This window comes from Pteropus vampyrus, unplaced genomic scaffold (genome assembly GCF_000151845.1).
Source record: "Pteropus vampyrus isolate Shadow unplaced genomic scaffold, Pvam_2.0 Scaffold4, whole genome shotgun sequence".
NCBI classification, from domain to species: Eukaryota; Metazoa; Chordata; class Mammalia; order Chiroptera; family Pteropodidae; genus Pteropus; species Pteropus vampyrus.
The window spans coordinates 979,127-999,958 of NW_011888785.1; the positions used below are offsets into that span (position 1 = coordinate 979,127).

At 34.8% G+C, this 20,832-nt stretch overlaps 1 protein-coding gene across 3 annotated transcripts in view; it reads right to left on the bottom strand.

Moving 5' to 3' along the window:
• ITGB8 (integrin subunit beta 8) overlaps nucleotides 1-20,832 on the bottom strand; it is a 73,345-nt gene that overhangs the window by 21,423 nt on the left and 31,090 nt on the right. For 2 of the 3 annotated variants that reach the window (XM_011362703.2, XM_023532813.1), the window contains exons 3-6: nucleotides 16,913-17,084; nucleotides 9,457-9,703; nucleotides 7,895-8,060; nucleotides 7,156-7,314 (exon numbers count right to left, since the gene is read on the bottom strand). In XM_011362703.2, coding sequence (XP_011361005.1) covers nucleotides 7,156-7,314; nucleotides 7,895-8,060; nucleotides 9,457-9,703; nucleotides 16,913-17,084 — 744 coding nt within the window. The remainder of the gene's footprint in view (nucleotides 1-7,155; nucleotides 7,315-7,894; nucleotides 8,061-9,456; nucleotides 9,704-16,912; nucleotides 17,085-20,832) is intronic. The other variant, XM_011362712.2, reaches the window with a different exon arrangement.

Genomic DNA, 20,832 nt, shown 5'->3' on the forward strand with positions numbered 1-20,832 from the left:
ATGTATGAAAGAATTTTAATAATGTGCATATAAGTGGCAAAGAAAGAAGTGTTTAAGATTCTTTTCATAAAAGTGAGATTCAGAATAAATTTTTGTAAGATAATATAGAATCCATAGTATTGAATATTATAATAAGATATGAAAAAAACCCAGTGTCTTGGTAAATAAAGTACTCAATTACCTAGATTATTTTTTTACAGTTCACTTTTTAGATGAAAGAGACAAATAACGTGAAAGCAATCTCATAGCAGAGATTTATTTAGAGATGAAGACTTTAAATTATGTGTTGTCAGTCCCTGTCTATTGCAGTAGCCTATTTTTGCATAAACTGGGGTTTTCCATCAGTGGCACTATTGACATTTTGGGCCAGGTATTCTCTGTTGTTGGTGAGGGGCTGTCCTGTGCAGTGGAAGATATTTAGCAACATCCCTGGCCTCTATCTACTAGATGCCAGTATTTCCCTCTTCCCCCAGTTTTAATAACCAAAATGTCTTTGGATATTGAAATGCCCTCTGGGGGGCAAAATTGCTCCATTTGAGAACCATACCAAGAGCAGGGGCTCTGGAAAGAGACCACCGGGATCTCAACTCCTGGTTCTGCAATTATTAGCTATGTAACACTGGCCAGCTGTCTTAACCTCTCTTTGATCCAGTTTCCATATGTATAAAATAGGTATAAATACTAGTATCTACCTCTCAGAGTTGTGGTGGGGATGACATGTGAAATGTAAAGGCTTTTTGTTTACCATTTTGTGTGCCCAGATTAGTGGTGAGTAGGGACTCATGTCCTGATGTCAACACTGCTTAGCATTTACCATAGACAATACTATATAGGGCTGATCCTTTTTAATGTCTCTATTTTCTCATTTGTGAAATAGAGGTAATAGCAATATCCACACCTCACTGGAATGTTGGGTAGTGGTGTATAAATGTAAGGGACAAAGAGCACAGGACTACCTAATAAAAAACAGCTTTCAATAAAAGACTGCTTAATAAAAGACATTTGGAGGCCATTACTAAAGGCTAGATGTGAGGCTCTTAGATATGCTTTGTTTGACTTCCCTCATTTATTTACCCATTGTATCCGGCCCCTAAAGTGTTTGTGGCTCCTGTTCAACATAGCATCAACTGTAATCACGATATCCCAGTTTTACTAAAGTGAGGGGCATGTACTAATAATTTTTGGAAGCATTTCAATGAGAGTGGTGATAAAAAGTTTTGTGCTTAAATATGAATGAACTGAAACATATAATTGAATTGGAACATTGTTTCATAAATATTTTCATCAAAATTTTGTTTTCATTGTGCCACTGGCAAACCATTGTTTTTTCTCATTATCAGAGCCATTATATAAAAGCAGTGCTAGGCTATTCTGAGCCTGGCCCAGGTGATTCTGTGTGCAACTTTTGCTTTCAATTTAAAAGACAAAAATAAATTAAATTTTGTTTGCAGAGATCATTTCCTGGCTTTTTTACTGCTAGCATGAGAAGCATTTAAATTAGATTGGTTCTAAAATTATTGAAGTTATTATTGTTCTCATAGCATTTAAAATCTAAAACAGTTCAGAGAGGAGTATCAAGCTGATATCAAGCATTTTGTTAGTTTTAAAAGTTGTAACAATATTTAAAAAAATTGCACATGGACTTAAAACTTTTTAGATGTATTCTGCCTGGGTGACACCCTAAACTTATCTTATCTCTTTAATTAATTTAGAAAGTTATATTTTTATGCAATGTTAAGCAGAGAAAAAGTAAGAATCATGAAATAAGGTGAAAATTTTTATTATATACTTTAATTTAGTCTGTTAGAATTACTGTTATTATTCTCATAATGACGAATCAGTAATTTCCATGAGACAAAATAAATATTAATACTTCTTTATTCCCTTAAAATAATAATTTTGGTTTAAATGGCCTCTCATTTGACTGTAAACAGTTGTTTTGCTGTTAAGCCTCAGTCTGTAATAAAAGGTAGAAGATTTGGGGTTATTCTAGATCTTTTTTTTTTTTTTTCATTAGCTGTAGTATTTGGTATTGTGCAAAAATTAGGAATATTGAATAAACTTGGGTTAGGAAGTATATCTTTTTAAAGTGTTTTAAGTATTAGAATAATTATTTTTATAAGAAGCTTCAGAGTCAAATATGCTTTAAAATATTTTAAAGAACGACCCTAATGCAGTTTCTTTCCGTGTCATCAAAATTACTTACATTTATTAGTTTACTGAAGGGCAGCCAGTACTAAGTTAGAATGAAGATTGTGGCATGGGCACAAGCTAGAGATCTGAGAATCAGATACCCTGGACAACATATTTATTCTCCCTCTCCACTTCATTTATTGTGGATGGGTATGATGATGCCTACCATGCTGAGCTGATACAGAAATTTAGTGAGCTAAAGAATGTGAAGAGTCTGGCAGATCACCTAGCTCAGTGTCAATAGTAATAAATGGAGGCAGTCAGCACAGCATCAGGTTGAAATACATTAATGGATTCTGGCCTTAGATAGCTTAGGTGTGGATCCTGACTCACATTTGTGGTAGTTCTGTGATCTTGCATACATTAATCTGATATCTCTAAGTTTCAGTTTCCTCAACTATAATGGGTTGTGGTAAGGACTGAAGGAGATAACATGAGCAATATGTTCAGCATGATGCCCAACACAAAGTAAGTGCTCAGTGAATTAGCATTTTTATTAGTATGTGTCTGAGAGAGTTAATACTTTCCGAAGTTGGAGAGGCTATCTCTTAATATCAGAGCAGCAAAAATAATTGTCTCTTTGGTAAAAGAATAAAATCGTGTCCTTACATGGAATGCTGTCTGATATCAGCAAATATAGCAAAATACCTGAAATAGCCTTTTCAGAAAAAAATAGAACACAAAGAGGTATAACTTTCTGAAAATGTGTTAACTCAGGTAGCAAAGTTATGGATTAAATTAGTAAAGTATCTTCTCGAGCTCCCTTTCTTCATCTGTAGTTCTGGAAAAATTGAATATAATTCCAAATAGTTTAGATATATTGTAAAAAGAAAGCTTCCTAAATGTCTTATTATAAATCAAGAACATGTTAAAGTTGCATGAGAAGTCAGAGGCAGAATATTAACTGTTTTTACCATAAGGAAGCAAAACTCTTGAGTAATGCCTAATATGCCTTCTGCAATTAAGCTTCAGTCCTCTAAGATGGTAATCAATTCAGCAGCTAGTCCATTCAAATGAGGCTGCAGGAGAGGGAATGAAGCCAGCAGTAAGTGAATTCTGAGATGTTATGTGATGGGGCGAAGAATCGCTGACCATAATATAATGAGGCACAGAAAAAAAGAAGACTGACACAAGAGAAAGAAACACCGCACCTAAGCTACTAAATACAATTAGAAATATGGTAGGATTTTGTCTATTTGCATCTCTTCATCCAGGACTGAAAGTCATAACAACATTCGAAAATCTCATTAATAAGGAAGGGCTCATTGCGTGACCTGTGTGCCTCTTCCAAATACTTGTTCCTTGGACCCCTTTCATTGTTACTGGAGACCTTGGTATTATTCTTGGCCTCTGCTAAGAGTGGGTGAATGGTTGTGAGGGCTCTGAGTGAGGTAAGGAATTACCCTGGAAGAGCTGGGTGAGCAGACAGGGTAAAATTCCAGACCCTTAGTATTAATAACCTGTTTTCTACACCATTAACATTTTTTATAGTAACATCTACCATTTTCAAAAGAATGCCATATTTTAAATCACCATTATTACTGGATAAATTATAACACTACATTACTACTCAAGTTTTTCATTCCAGCACTTGGAGAAAAAGCAGTGGAAAATGTGATATATTCAATAGTATAACATCATTATCCAATAATCATAAAAAATTTATAATAATGTGCAAATATAAATTATTTTAAATTATATCTTCTTTTGTAATTTATGTAAGTCAAATTATCTGCTTTATTTCTTCTATAAGTGAGACTGTAACCAGAAAGTTAGAACAAAAATTAAACCAGGAACTTCATTGCTCTATTTCTTCTACTTTCCTCTTGTGACACTGTGGCAAATTAAGAATATGAATTTTAACATAAGATTGAACTAGACTGAGCCTCAGCTTTGTTACTTAACTTTCTAGCCATTTGTCCTTAGTCACTTTATTTCTTCTACCTTTGGTTTTTCTGTTTGTAAAAGAGAGATAATTATGACTGCCCTACAGAGTCGTTGTAAAGATAATTTTGATTCTGTATGCAGTGTTTGCTACAGTGGTTTCAGGTAGTAAATACTCAAAATATGGTAGTTGTTACCATTCTGGAGTTCACATCGAACCCTCATGAAATAGCTATGTGTACAAGCAGAACTCGCCCATGTAATTTAGACATAAAAAAGGTCTTTTATCAGTTATTTCCTTTTATACATAAAGGAACCAGAGTTTGGACCAAGAAACTCAGATAGCATTCAACATCACTGGTTTTAGCTGCTAGAGATAAAGCCAAGAAGCAAAGTGTTTAATTGCCTGTCTAGCTTACACCTTTTATAGTTCTTTTATAATGGCCAAAGAGGAGAGGATGGAGATCATTTTAAAATGAGAAGGCACGTATGCTTAGAGTCAGGTTCAAGGTAGCTTTGGATATAGAAAGTTTCAGAGAAATAGCACATCTTGTAGATATAAATGCATAGACAAGGGATCAATCAAAAAGCTTCAGCTTCTTTTGTTTTTGGGCAGTGACCCTAGAAATGAAGGGAATGAGAATTCTCAGAAAGAGGAACCTTAGCACATAGACCTGGGATGAGAGAAAAGTATTTTTCTAAGGTATTAACACACAGCTCCTTGGTTTACTCAGTAAACATCAGTGACATGTGGTAGCCTCATTCTTTTCAGTAGGTGGAACAATGCTGAAGAAGGCAAATGAAGCTCATGATAGACTATCCAAATTCCTGATGTCATAAGAGCCCAAATACTATGTAAAATTCCACCAGAATTAGAATTTATTTCCATAAGGTTATATGGCATGGCATATGTCTAAAATTATGAGAGCATTTTTTTTTTTTTTTTGACTTAAGGAATCCTTCCTAGATGAGCGACAGCACCCTTTAAAATACAATTATGGAGAGATGACTTCAGTGACTTGGCAAAACCTCAAAAGACTAATGCAATGCAATTTGAGAATAATGGGATTATTACTTTTCTTTAAAAAGAAAGCTTCTCCTTGTCTCATAATAGAATAATTCTTCTTGTCTCCTCCTCCACTCCCCAGTAAATAAATTCGAATTCTATCTCAGATTTAAAAGAGGTTAACTAGAAGGAAAGAAAGATAAGAAATGACTAAACTGAAGTGGAGGGGGTGAGGGGAGTGGGGGAGAGTGAGGTGGGTCTACCGAAATGAAATGTAGCTGAGTGGAAGACAGTTAACAAAGGGAAAGACACTGCTGGAATAACTCTAAACCCTGAATTTTAATTACAGACTCTAGCAGCCTTTTAAACTCTTTAAAATTTGAGGCTGCTCTCAAGAAACTAAACTAACCAAAGGTTGAACTTCTTTCATGCGGTAATATAATCGCTCCTCCAGACTTTCAGTGAATCCAGTAGGATATTCCAGATAACTAAATTTAAACAATTTAAATTTTACTCATGGGAAACACACAAATTTCAGCATAATTTATATGCTTTTAACATTGCAGATCCCAAACTGGGTATCAGGTGCCGGGAGCAGTGCAGCACTTCACCAGGGTGCCTCGAAATGTCTTAAATTTTCAAGGGAAACTCGGTGATACTCAGCATCTGTCAGGTACCCATGAACTACTACCTGGAGTTAGTTCACAGTTTTAAGATTATATTTGGCTCTGCTCCTTTAGAGCCAGGGTCCTCAACCCTCAGGTCACTGACTGGTACCAGTCCATGGCCTGTTAGGAACCGGGCCACACAGCAGGAGGTGAGCAGTAGGCCAGTGAGTGAAGCTTCATCTGTATTTGCAGCCACTCCCAAGTGCTAGCATCACCGCCTCAGCTCCACCTCAGATCATCAGGCATTAGATTCTCATCGGAGTACCAGTCCCTAGTACCAAAAATGTCGGGGACTGCTGCTTTAGAGGACATCATGTCTTTGCGAAGCTGGGCAGATTGAAAATAAGTGTGAAATAGGAAATGAGGGTGGCAATATCCAATCTGATTCCAAGTCTTGGAAGTTCCCATTAGTAATTTGTTTACTAAGAATGACACAAATATATGTATATGTGATTCATGATGTATATTATTTTTTTAACTGGCTGCTAAGTTTTTAGGTCACAAAGAGTTATTTGAAACTACAACTTAAAAAAACAGAACTGTCAGGGTTTTATTCCCCCTTTTGTTTGTTTGTTTTTTGTCAAGGGGCACCAGGGGGAAAGTGACTAAGACACTAGGGTCCAAAGATCTGAGAAAGTTTGGAAGTTTCTGTTCTAACATTTGCATGGATGTATAAATATGTGTCCTTGTCAGAAATAAGGTATTTTGTGCAGTTGATTTTCCACATGTAGAATAGCTAATGCTGGGAAAGATACGGTTCTAGGAATTTGTATGTAAATATATGATTCGGAGCTGAAACTAATGCTCAGGAAGCAATGATATTCACTGATTAAAAAAAAAAAAGAAAAAAGAACCCTTAAATATAGATAAGCTTCAGAGGGAAAGTGTGAAGTACAGAATACTGGAAGCTGGCCTTGTTTTACCATTTTTTTTTTCCTTTTCTCTACATATACCCTACCTATTATATTGTGAGGATTCCTTAGGTCAAATACACTTTCTTACCAATCCTTAATATGTTTTATATACCAACTTTGTAGAACTATTTTGTTTATATAAAACAAAAAGGATGGATGGATGGATAGATAGATAGATGGATGGATTTTTTTTTAAGGTCCTTCAGTTGCATTAAAAGAAAGTTCTATCATTTTTATTTTCATAATTTAAATAGTGCTTTGTAGTACATCTGAATCAGCTACTAGATGATGTCAAAATATTTTAGCCTTATATTTTATTGATAAAGATAGATAGATTGCATTTTCCTATAACTTTTCTCTCATGGCTTATCCTGACTATGTATGATGCTCCTTGAGCTAATTTCTTGGTACAAGAACAGCTGAATTGCCAATTAAAACTTACACTTTAACCAAAAGAATCATAACTACTAAGAGGCTACTCCTACATTACCATGCTTGTTGATCTGACGTAGACGTTGTTTTTCAGATGGCAGTTTCCATCATTTGGCACCACTATGCCTGCCAATTTGCTATCAAGAGCAAGATGAGATGTCTGATCTGTCATCACCAGCAGCAATCTTTTAGCTTCTTTTCGCCATCCAATATGACTCTTAAAATAAACATGTAATTAGACCTTGTACAATAACAGATCTGTACCGTGGTCTTTATCTCAAGTAAACGTTCAAGTTCACAAACATTAACTCAAGCTAGAATGATGTGCATAAACACAATGCTCTTTCATAGATAGAATTAACTTTTATTTGTACATTCTCTGTTTTACCACAGTCATTTGATCACACTAGCTCCTGGCTACAGATTTCTAGTGTTCTCCCAGAGGAAGAACAAGCCAGGTTTACGACGTGCAGAGCACCCAACGTGATGTGAGTGGGACAACAGGCTCTTTTTGGTTCTTTCTTGGATGGGGGTGAGTGAAAAGAGCAGCCCTTTTGGAAAGGATTTTCCAAGTGCATAAGTTATTCTTTCCCTTCTGTCTTTTCCTATTTATAACGCTCTCCCAATTTAGCTTCTCTGTCCTGAACATATACCAAATGAATAACATTAGTGACAAATAAGAGATAGAAGGATATGTTCTTCTATGCTATGTTTTCACTCCATAAATTAAAGAGAACATAGAAATTCTTGGGGAATTTTGCATTGGAGCAAACACCCAATAATGTGAAACTACTTACCTCACAAACAGCTGCCTGAAGCATAGCATCGAAACCTCCTTCTGGTGTGTCTATATTTCCAGAGATCTTCTGTCTGTGAACAGCCTTTTCAAACTCAGTGATGTTCTCTGTCAAAGACAGCACATGGATATATCCATGGGGAGGCATACAGTCTAAATTGTAGTCACTAAATGGGTAAAGAAGAAATGCAAATTTATTTTGCTATGCTTCCTTCAAAGATCCAAAATATTACTCATAGTAAAATTGCGTGGTTGGTGTGAGAAGGGAATACATTTGTGGTATTTTTGCCAAGGAAATTTTGTAAGAGAAAATCTGTACTTTATAAAATTAGGGAAAAGTTAAATATTGGTGAATATATCTTTGCAAGTAGGAAATAGAAATATAACAGTTTGGTGTTTGAAACAAGGAAGATTAAACATGTTTCTTTAACAGAGGACATCTAAGAGCTTTTATTAAGCTAATATGTAGTGTTATTTTTTAAAGAGGATATAAGAATTTGCGGTGATCCCTTTTACATTTGACCATGGAACAGCTGAAAAACACTTTTTGGGAAATGTTTTTTAGGAATTTAATTAAAATATACTGTTGTTAGAGTATTTAAAAATCTTTTGCTAATTTTTTAAGTGACGTTTGATGTGCAATTACTGATGAACAATCAGAGTTTATTAAAATTGTTTTGAGAACTCCCTGATGTTCCCAAAAGTGAGAATCTTTCCTCAGGTACGTCCACATAGGAGAAGGCACATGATACTCCTTGAGGTGATATATCAGTCCTGTTCTGCTATAACCGACAGCAGAGTTGTTTTGGTGAATTAGAGTGTGTACTGTAAAGTGATCTGGGCAATTTATGATGGAAGTAGGAAAGAAGATGTTAAAAGTAAAGGCTTTGTTAAGGAAGAACTAAACATCTCCCCCTCTCTCTCTGAAAATTCAACAGGCTAATTAGAATATTGTGGGAGAAACTTTTATTTTTAAGGTCAGTTCTTGTTTTGTAGTGGAGCATATGCCATTTAGAATCAGACTTCCAAAAAGCCCAAGAAAAAGGGCACTTTCTAGCAGGCAAATTGTCGTCTTATGACCTACCCTCTATCTGCTAGTTGAGCTTTTTTTGAAGTCCCATCATAAGCCACATAATTATAAACACAGTCACAAATACAGTAATGGAAATATAGTTGCAGTACTGGCAACATAAGTACTGTAAATTCAACAAACATTAATTCAGCAAATTCGAAGCAATCAAAAAGGTAAAACAATTTTCGAAGAGGTGTTTATATATATGGCAGCTTGATCATTGGAGGTCTGTCCAAAATTATTAGTATTATTTGTGCTTTTTTGTGAGAAAAACTAAGTGAAAAATATTTGAAAAATAGAAAATAAAAAATCTAAGCTACGGATAATCTCAGGAGTTTTCAGATAGGAACGTACTTCCCAAATATTTTCAGTTCCCATTTAATAAAACAAAAATATAAAATTTAGTAAGTCCTTTATATAAAAACGAAGTGAGATTTTATAAGAAAAAATTTTCATTTAGCATTATGAAGTCCACCTTCAACACTGGATACCTGCATTGATTATGAATCCTCTCTGGGTGGATGCTGATATATGGTGAAACTGTTTTATCAACGTATGAGCCAAATCCAAGGCGAAAGTCACGGGAGAAAAATGACATTTTTCTAGATAAATCATTTCCAACAGAATTTAATTTTTCAATGTTATTGTGCATTGAGGCTGAGACATCAACCAGATAATAAAGATCCACAGGATATTTCTTCAGAGGATGAATTTTCAGCATAAAATTAGCTTCAGCTCCTAGTTCAAAGAAAGACAGATATCATATAGTATTCAGTTTAGACATCTCAGGATAAGCTATCAATCAATCAGTTGCATTTTAGATATAGAACCATTATCATAAATTTGTACATAATGAAATTAAGAACATTCTAGAATAATTTTAAGGCAATTTGAAAACCATACAAATTTATTAGTTTCCAACTTCTACAATGAATTTCCCATGGTTCTATAGGGCAGATAGAGATAATACCAAATGCACCAGCTCAATATAAATATAGTAGGGAATATATTTATCACCATATGAACCTGTATTTCTACTACCTAGAAAAACACAGCACAAAACAGCAAGCAGCATTCTATCTCCAGAGAGAGTAGGTGGCTGTGTTTGTTAAGATGGCTTTTAAGTTTGAAGAAAACCAGACAGGTATCTTAAGAAAAATTACCTCTTATTGGATGCAAGTATAAATTCATTCTTTTGGGTTAAGGCATATTTATATATGAGATGTGAAAGCTCTTACTGAGAAGTTCATTATGCTATTCAAAATAATTAGTAGCTCATCGTGAATTACTTGATAGGATTCTTCCCAGCAGTTAGTTGTGAGAAGTAATAAAACAGTGGTCAAAAGAATGGTACCCAGCAGTACCATATTGAGGACCTGGGCAATGTAGGGAATAGCATTTCTCCAACCCTTGCTGGGTTCTCAATAAACATATGTCGAAGAGGTATCACAGAGGCAAAGGAACTGCAGGAGAAGAGAGGGTCATCACAAGGAGAATTGTGGGAGCCTCCCAAGGACAACTGTCTGTAATAAACTTTTATTTAGTTCTCTGTCCATATGCATTTGATACAAGGTTCTGTATCCCTGTATACAAAGGATATGGCATCTTGCAGAGTTGGTAGCTCTATATTTTTTAAAAGTAGATGGTGAAGAGTTATCAATTTAAATACAGGAGATTTGTGAATTTTACTATTTTAAATAATAAAGCAAATGCTTTGTAAGTCATTATTTATTTATTCATGGAGAATTATTTGGAGTGGAAAAATTTTTAATAAACACAAATTTGCATACTTAATTGGTAGCCTGATCTGCCAATTAAAGGAATCTTCTAATTTATCAAATCATGTTTTATCTTAATGTGCTTATAAGTAGCAATATTTTCTTTTAAATTATTTGACAAATTAGATGTTTTTTTAGCTAGATTACAGAATGTACTAAAAATAGTAAGTTTTTTCTGGTATGTAATAATAACTGTGGGAGATAGGAACTATTTACTCATTCTCACTTTGCCATTATATAGAGGAAGCCCCTTTACTGTAACACTCCTCAGTTTTTGGCCCACGAGTTTGGAAGGAAAAAATGGGCATGCGTCAGCAGGCCTACCGAGCTTTCTCACTCATTCCCTTTGGGAGCTGGGTTGCCTCCAGAGGTGTTCTACTTTCTGAGTATCTGGTGAAAAGCCTTCCCACATGGAAGTATCCTGCAATTTAGGTAGAGAAACAATTCAAGAGAATGATAGAATCTGGTAGGAAGGGCTGGATTGATGAAAAACAGAAATGGCGCATAACTGGAGAATGCGGTTCATGAGGAGGAGCTTGAGCTTTAATGTGTGGGTCAGTATTTAACTTTTTTTTTCTTTATAAATTGTGTAGTTTTTTAATCATTGAGAACTGGGTATATGGCTGAAGGCCTTAGGCACTGGCCACATGGTATTTTCATCTTGATGTATCATTGCAGTTTATGGTGGCTTTGTCTAAAGATGAATGGCTATCTGTTTTCAGAGTCATTGCAAAATGAACCAGTTAAGCATATCGTGCAGGTTGTTATATTGTTGGTTGGTTATTTCAGCCAACAGGCAGAATCTGTGAAGCATTAGCAAAAACACAGTCCTTGGAGGCCTAAGCTATTCAGGAAGTTCCAACTAAATGCTAACCACACAGGGGCCCTCAACACACACCAGCTGCTCATAGCCTAGCAAGCACATCCTGGTCTCACTGAATTCGGCAAAGAAGAGGGCTATAAGGACACCTTGCCAAATGGTCAGAGTTGGAGAGTGTAGGCTGCTGCAGCTTGATTTGGGGTTATACAGATGTTGGCATTAGCACATGTACCTGGGTCAGTTGAAGACCTCATCATGAGCTGCCTCCTTGGTAAGACAAGTTTTCAATAAAGGAAAAAAGAGAATTTTTCCATACACAGGCCTTTTAGTCATTGCTGGAGAGAACAATAATCACCACTTTTAAACTGCAAGGCACTTGAGTTTCCTGTGAGGTTCTAGCTTTAGGTAGTCAGCTCAAGGTTGGCAGCCCTAGGTAGGTTGATCCCAAAGCCCACGGTGCTCTGTTAAGGAGGAAAGTGAACGAACGGGCAAGATTGGATTACCATATTTTTCCCATGAGCTTAGACACTCCCCACAATATGCTGTCAAGTTGGCTTTGGATTGAATAATTATATAGGAGGGAGAAACTTTCTGTTGGAGGCAGTAGAAATTTTTTTTTCACGGACACTTGAATACTATTTCCCTAGATAAAATCCCCATTCAGTTCATACTGGGGTGCCACCAACACAGGGCTCAAAGAGCAGATGACATTAAAGAGGTTTTGAATATACTGGATGAGAAAGAAACACATCTAAAAGTGAGGCAGTATCTGGGGCCATCACCATTGTAAAGTTATCAATGAAAGCACTAATAACGTCTTAAATGCTACTCCAACAGAGAAGCTATACGGGGGTGGGCCCTTTTAGTGGCTAAGAGCTACTAACTGAGGTAATCTATGTAAAATATTTACCACAGTATTTGGTAAACTATTTGGTAAATACATAGATGTTAGTAATTATTACCATTACTATTACTAGATTCTAAGCAACATCAGGATAAAAATTGTTTATTCATCTCTGAAGCCTCTAGGTTTGGTACATCCATAGCCACTCAAATATTAACTAGACTATATTTAAAGCGCATTTTTATATAGCATTTCAAAGGGCCTGCATGTTTATCACAGTAAGAAGCTAATATCTATGACTTCTTTCCCACAGATTTGGGGGAGCTTAAATAGTTTCGCTCTTTAAAAGGAAAAGAGTATCATCTGGCCCCAAAATATATATGCTCCATGTATATTTCCAGGAAAGCTTCATCCGCATACTTTTTGAGATTCTAAAGGTTTGGATTCTTGTTTCTTTCAATTAACTTCAAAGGGAGAGAAGTGAGTCTGTGACATAGAATAAGAAAGAGGACTTGGAGGAAAGTTGAGACCTACTTAGAGCTATTGCCAGTATTGGTTTGAATAGCCTAAAGAACTAAAAGTTGTTAGAATGACTTTGAATCACTCAAATAATGGTGTGAGCATCTCTGAAGAACTGGTTGCAACAAGCATGACTGGACATTAAGAAAAGATAATTTTAAAAAGTTTTGTAAATGTGTAGCAGGAAGAAAGATAAAACTGAAAATGTATAAAAGTGTGGCAGGAAGAAAGAGTAGCCAATTATTAATTATACTTTGGTGGAGTAGGAGAAAACTCAAATATGAGACTAGTTTGAAAAGCAAAGCACAGAAATTTCTGAGGTTTTGTGGAGGATAAAATGGAGGATATGTACCAGGGGTGTGGGGGAAAATGCATGCTTTCTGTATTTTGATTTTTTTAAATTGAATTTAGGAAAAATCATATACTGCCTGAAAAGTCTTACATTTTAAATTAAGCTACACTAAATTAAAGGACTTTACAATATTAAAATGAATCGAATTTGAAATATTTTCTTGAATTAGTTAAGTATAAATTATACTAATCCTTATCACAGTCACTGTACAGTTCTGAAGCAGAATTGGATAACTTCTTTCTCTCTCCTGTCTTCCTAAAAATTTAATTTCAGTGTTCTTTTGGAACATCAACTAGGATCAGTAACCTGTTTCTGTTATTATTTTCCCATAAGATTGATAGGTAAAAGTAGAAAAAAAAAGTATAGTTTAAGAAATGAAAATATCATTTTAAAATCTCATTTCAAATATTTGATTATATATTTTATGTAGTCCTACTAACATTCTTTTAATAGTTTTAGTCAGTATATGATATAATAGAAATATCTATGAAAATTACTACTTTAAAGGTCATGAATTTTTATCAGAAAAGAATACAGTGATTATAACTAAATCAAATAAATCAAAATCAGTATTAGGGGATAAATACATTTTACAATTAGGTATGCATTATTTCAAACCCTCAACTCTTATATGTATCATGGTGGAAAAGACTTTTACATTATAAGGAGTGACGTTTCTATATATCTGGAGTTGATAAAATATAGCTTTGTATATTATGCCCCAGAGCTGGCATGTCTTTGATGCCATAATGCATTTTTTAGATGAACTTATTAAATCTAACTTAATAACTATTTGCTGTATATACAGATTGTAAGATATAGTCTGTCATAGCTATGTCATAAAGATGACTTACACACATTAGACGATTATACTAATTTGCATTCAGAAATTCATATAGTTGTGAGAAATTGAATAAAATCAAGCCCCATAATGATTGACACAGACATTAAGCATTTCTCCTTTCGCTCTCCTACTACTTGTGATCTCATCCCCGGTCTCCATCTCCAACTTGTGTCTTCCCCCTGAACTTCAGCCTCTTGTAGATAAGTCACTACCTCAGCTCAAGCAGTCTCAGCTTGAATTCAATATCACCCCTTCCTAAGAGGGCAGCCTTCTCCATCACATAGTTGCTTGAACCAGAGCTCACATGTTCCTCTGAGGATGCTGCTTCCCCATTATCTCCCAAGTCTGTCCATTTTTCTCCTCCCCCATTACCACTGCTGTCATTACTATCATTACTATCATTGTGGAAACAGCAGTGAAACAGTTTTTAACCTTTGAACTGTTACAGTCTCAGGAAGATTCAGCCACCGGTGTATCTACAAAAGGGAACAAGCTAAATTCATTTAAGCATATAAATTTAATTGTAACATACCAGTAAGAAAAACTGCACTGTGTAATTTTTAAATCTTCAAGTATTTAAAAAAGAGCAAGACAATTTTAAAGGCTTTAGTCATGTTTATTAGAGGCAAATAATATTATAAGCTTCATGTGTACTTAACCTCTTATATCTTTATTACATTTTTTAGGGTCCTCCCTCTTCTTGAGTCAATTTTAGTCATATATTTTCCTATAAATTATCTATAGTATCAAGATTTATACATTTTACCATAGAATTTTGAATTTAATATTTTCTTAAAGTCTTTTTTTCCCAATATTTGTTTCTTTGGTTATAGTCTATATAATTAGGTTATTTGTGGGTTTTTTTGTCCTCTTAATTAAATTTGTCAATAACTTATCATTTTATTGGGCTTTATAAAGAACCAGTTTTTGGATTTATGCATTCGTTTTACTTTTTATTCCTATTTTGCATTTCATTAATTTTTTTTCTTAACTTATGAATTCCTTCCTCTTGTTTTCCTTATGGTAATTATGTTTTTGTTGCTTCTATGTCTTTATTTGGATGCTTAGTTAATTTTCCTTCATTCTTCTTCAATAATAAAAATATTTAAAGTTTTGAATTTTCCTGAGTAACTTCAGTCACGTCCATATATTTTGATGTGGGTTGTTGTTATTTTTGTTAATAAATAGTCTGTTACTAGAATTGTGACTTATTCTTGGAGATAGAATTTATTTAGGAGAAGCTTTTCTTCATTTCTGTTATTAAATATTTGTTTATCTTCTCATATTGATTTAAAATTTTATTGCGCAGTGTTCAGAGATATCCACCTATAAAAACAGTATTGCCTTTTAGAATTCAGTTTTCTTGTCTAAAATATGATTAATTTCTGAAAATATTTCATGGCCTTTGAAAATATTATTTTATATATCAAGTGCTGTGGACTAAATTATGTCTCTTCCCTTCCCAGTTTATATCTTGAAGCCCTGGCACACAATGTGATAGTGTTTGGAGATGGAGCCTTTGGGAGATGATTTGGTTTAGATGAGGTTATGAGGGTGGGGCCCTCAGGATGGGATTAATGCCCTTATAAAAAGAGACACTGAGAGCCTTTTCTCTGTCTTTGTTTCTCTTTTTCTCTGTCACTCTCTCTTCTTCTCCAGGAACTGAACTGGCTAGCACCTTGATCTGGACTTCTCAACCTCCAGACTGTGAGAAAATAAATTTCTGTTGTTTAAGCTACCTAGTATATGGCATTTTGTTATGGCAACAACAGAAGGTGGCAAGTGCCATAACCTTACCAATCTCATTACTTTCATTTCCAACTGTTCTTCATATATGTCATCCTGTGCTTGGCAGTTGTTTTATATGGTGAAGAGCACAATTTTAATTGGAAGCTGGGAATGTGCCTTGGGCCAAGAAAGAAATGGTCTTTGTCTATCTGATAATCCAAGATTGTCCAAGAAATAGTTCAGCTATGGGATATAGGGAGGTCATGTGTCAATAATGGTTATTTAAAAATTGAATGACAAGACAAGACCACCCAGATGAAATAATGAAGGCTTGAAGACAATTGCATATCACTTAAAACTAAATGAATGTAATTGAGTGATACATACCTGTATACCTAAACTTATCTTGCCATATGTAGTTTGTACACTGGGATTCTCTAGCACTAGAGAAAATGAATAATTTCTAGTGGCCTACTACATGTGCCAAACTCTGGAATATAATGTGATGGAAGGGCAAGTACAAGAGAAATATAGGAGGAAAAGTGTATGTTAATCTCAGGAGCCATCACAAAGCAGCTCAAGTTAATTATGACAATTATGAATTGTAGTTTTGTGTCTAGAGGTTCATCACAAAAGCTCTAAGGACTTAGCTTAATTCACATCTCTTACTAATTATTCAACCATTAAATTCAACACATACTTATAGAAGGCTTACTACATGCCAGCACTCTGCTAGGCATTGGAGAAACAGAGTGGAATAAAATACGTTTTCTTTCTTCCAAAGCTGGCAGTAGAGTAGGAACACAACTATACTACAACGTGATCAAGTCTGGAAACACATTACTATTATATAGTGTGGTCAGATTTGTAGAGTGTTCGAGGCCACACAGCTAGCAAGCTATAGACACAATAAAGACTAGAATTCTAATTTCTTGATTCTGAGCCCACTGTTATTTTTACAACAACAATACTGCCTGCCCCAAAATATTAAATATGAGCAAATAAAACTAAATGTCATTTGAAATTAAGAATCATCGCAAATTTATTTGGAAATCACCAAACCTGGACGAAGCTGGATCAACACTTCTCCTGGTGTCACCTGGGTATTAATTTCATTTTCACTTGGTATTACGTGCACCGATGGGTATTCTATTGAATCAGTCGAGCAGCCTTTACTTATTAAATTGGAAACAATATCACAACGTTCACTCCTTGATCCACCTGAAATGAAATCCTGTTTAAAAGAAGGAAAATCACTGACATTTTTAGTGCATATCACCTCAATTATAACGACAGAATACCACATAACAAATATTGCAAAGAAGCCATCTTTTAATATTGCCCAAACTACGCAACTACTCAAAATAGCTTCATATTTCCAATAAGAGTTCTGGCAAGTTTGTCTTATTAAATAAAGCTTTAATTTTTAAATCTTATTTAAAAAGAAGAAAATGAATATTAAAGAGGAGACTTAAACTAAGTACTTTAAATATTGTTAACCGATCACTGTAAAATTATACCAACTTAATTCTTTCTAAATATTTTACTTTGGGAAGACTGCTCCAAAAGAAAATTTAGCCAAAATAGACCAATCAGTGGTTCCAAAAGTAACCCTTAGTTCTCAAAGAATTCAACTGGTATGTTTATTATATACTATTATGTTTGGAATATGGGAGCAAATCCTCAGAAGTCACATGCCTAATTAGGTGCAGAAAATTCATAAAAGAATGAATTGGAAACATACATTTCTTAGACTGTAAAATCCTCCAATGTCTTATACACACAACAGCCTGTAAATAATTTAGTAAACCAAGGAAGTTGCTCATAATGAGGCAAGGAGATAGAAGATGGCAACTCATTCTCCTGATTTTCTAACTGAATCTGGAACTTTCATTACCATTCACCATTGGCTAGTTGATGGTTATCCAATAGCCATCCAATATACTTAGAAATAATGGAGCAAGCTTAAAATTTATCTTGATTGAGAAAAATATTAATATTTTTATTCTTCATATAACCATTTTTTTCCCTAAGAACAGGAAATGTATTGAAAAGTCTGGAGTATGTTTTATTATATATAATGTTGGCCTGAATTATTTGGAATATCTGCTTACACATTAGCTAGATACTTCAGTGATCTTCCTGGCTGTTTTGATCTGGCATTCAGTCATTCCTCTTTTAGTTCAGCTGATTCAGAGAATCGTGTTTCTAGTCAATTAATTATTCAGTCAAAGAATGTTGATTGAAAACTTACTCAGAGACAGAAGTTTGTTAGGTGCTGAGGGTACAAAATGGAACAAGACTGATAAAAGTTCTTATCAAAGAGTGAATAGACCAGTGGTGAATTCAGCCATTAAGCAAGTAAATGTAATTATCATGGGCGTTAATTTAGGGGAAATACAGAATGTCACAGGGTTGTGGAGAAAAGAGATTATCAAGTGTAATGTTAGTTAAATATGAGATCACTAATTATGAACAGGGACATTCCTGGCAGTGGTGAGTAAGTAGATGGGACAGTGATAGGCAATATATAAACATTCATTCAAGGATGTTAATTTAATTCCTATCTCAAATTAGAACAAGGGTTGTAAAACGAGGAACAGTGGGATAAATACAACCCATAGTCTGGCTTTTTTTGGCTTGAGTGCTAAAAATTTTTTTTTATTTTTAAAATGCTGTAAAACAATAAAAAAGATGAATATACAACGGAGACAGTATGTGGCCCACAAAACTTAAAAAAAATTTACTATGTGACTCTGCAGTACTGATCCTGACTTTGATTGTGGAGCATTCTTGTAATATAAATATAATTAAAAGACAAAGAGAATATTTTCTTTACAGTCAAGGTTTCGAGGTGTCATTTGGCAAATGACTTCATGGAAACAGAAACATTTGATTTGCTTTGCTAGTGACCATACACCTAGATTTTGCCTAAAGTTTAAAACGTTCAAATCTTTAATTTCTTGTATCCAAATGTATCGTATCTATTGATAAAATGTCAAGGTACCGAATGTGAGATTTGGTTTATAAACAACTTGGAGGTCTTCAGAGAAAGGTGGCATAGACTGCTATCATATGTGTAACTTTCTTTCGGAAAGCCTCAGGCTAGGTTGTGGGGAAGATCTCGCTTGTCCCAGAGCCTGGGGAATATTGAGGGTGCGTAACGCTTGGTACATGTGTGCTCATCCATGCCTCACATGACAGGACAGAGACCAAGGGCCACATGTGTTTTACAAATGTAAAAACTCCAAGCCTTCAAGTCAGGAAAGCAATAAAGTACAAATAATTCTGAGTTTTCTTTATAGTCAGAGATTTTGTGATTTGTATATATAAAAAGGAAAAGAAAGGACTATGGTAAATTTACTGTGACTGTACATCAGGCTATGTCATTTGACCTGTAAATGTCAAATCATTTTGCTAAAATAGGCAAAGTAGTCTCAATTATTTTGTAATGTCTGAATCAGCACACTATTCTACACCTGAAGCTAATATGCCAAATTTTATAATTTAAAAAAATTTTAAAAAGGGGATGGGATGTTGTTTGCATTTTTAAATAGGATAGTCAGATGCCATCTGAACAAAACTGTAAAGGCTCAGTCAGTGAACTACAGGGACTTCTGCAGGGAAAAAAAATCACGCACAGAGGGAACATACTGTGTAAGTGCCCCCAGGCAGAAAGAAGTATGCCTCGCTTGGGCAGGGAACAATAAGGAGGCAAGTGTAGAGGCCAGAAATAATAATAAGTAGTGAACTTCTGTTGAAAAAAAAAAAAAAAAACTAAGAAAAACACTGCCAATTTGACAATTCGATTTGAAAAGAGAAGAAAAGACCATGGCATCAAAACAAGGAATGGAATGCTGCCCCCACCCACTGTGGCTTCCTTTCCACTTCGTATAAAAGAAAAGAATTCGATGCCACACCCTTTTAATCTTTGGAATTTGATGTCATTTTAATTTCTTCTAATCCTTATGTTTTACTTTTTCTTCAAGAAACACTCAAGCGAATTCATACTTCAGTCGTCTGCATCTAAAACCTATTTAGAATGAATAGCCCAGGTCGAAGTTGCTGTGGTTGGCTTTCTGTCACTTGTTACTTTTACCTGTTTAATATAATAACCTGGAGAGATAAGAAAAGTGTTTTCTCCTACTCGTTTCTGAGTCCTTCTGACTTTCAAATTCGGCAATCTGCATGGAAATGAAAGAATTCTGTCATCTTTCTTTTGACAGTGAATGCCTTTTGCATCATATTTTGTTTAGTGTAATTATGCTCCAAGACTGCTCTCTAACTTCTTGCTATGCAATCACAACCTGTACCCGACATATCAGACAGAAGAGGAAGAGAAACTTGTCAAGTCTTTCATATACGGTAAAGGGGACACGAGGCATTAAACTAGGTAATATCAATGAGATTCTGTCTATCTTAAATATTTTTAAATTACTTTTATGTAGCATGGAGAGAAAAAGAAGGTAAAATATATAAAACGACAGATTAACATGCTTTACAAGAATGTAGGAAAATTGAGTATACCTTGTGTAAATTTTCTAACAATCTTTTACTTTTGACCAGCTTTGAAAATTACATAAACCAGACATAATTTGTTACCGTTTACCTCCTCTAATTGTGAACAGAGGAAAACTGCATCTTTCCTTGACCCTTGCTAGTTGAGAAGTAAAAGACATCAGTTACATATGCCTAAGTAAGTGGTGGGCGATCTTTTAAAATCAACCATTACGTTCTTCCTCTCGATGATGTCAGGTCAGCTTGTAGGATGTGGACAGCTCTTTCTGTGAATAATAGGCTAGTGACTTGGCCCTAACACTGGTTCTTTCCCCTGAGGTTATATTCTTAACACAGGCAATTCTCGGAGTTTCCCAAGCCTGAATGAATTTTTCTAGCTTTCGTGGAAGTTCTTATAGTAACAATTCCCATTTTCTTAAGTAATGCCTGTGTCCAAATTGCTTCCCACATACTGTTTTACTTAA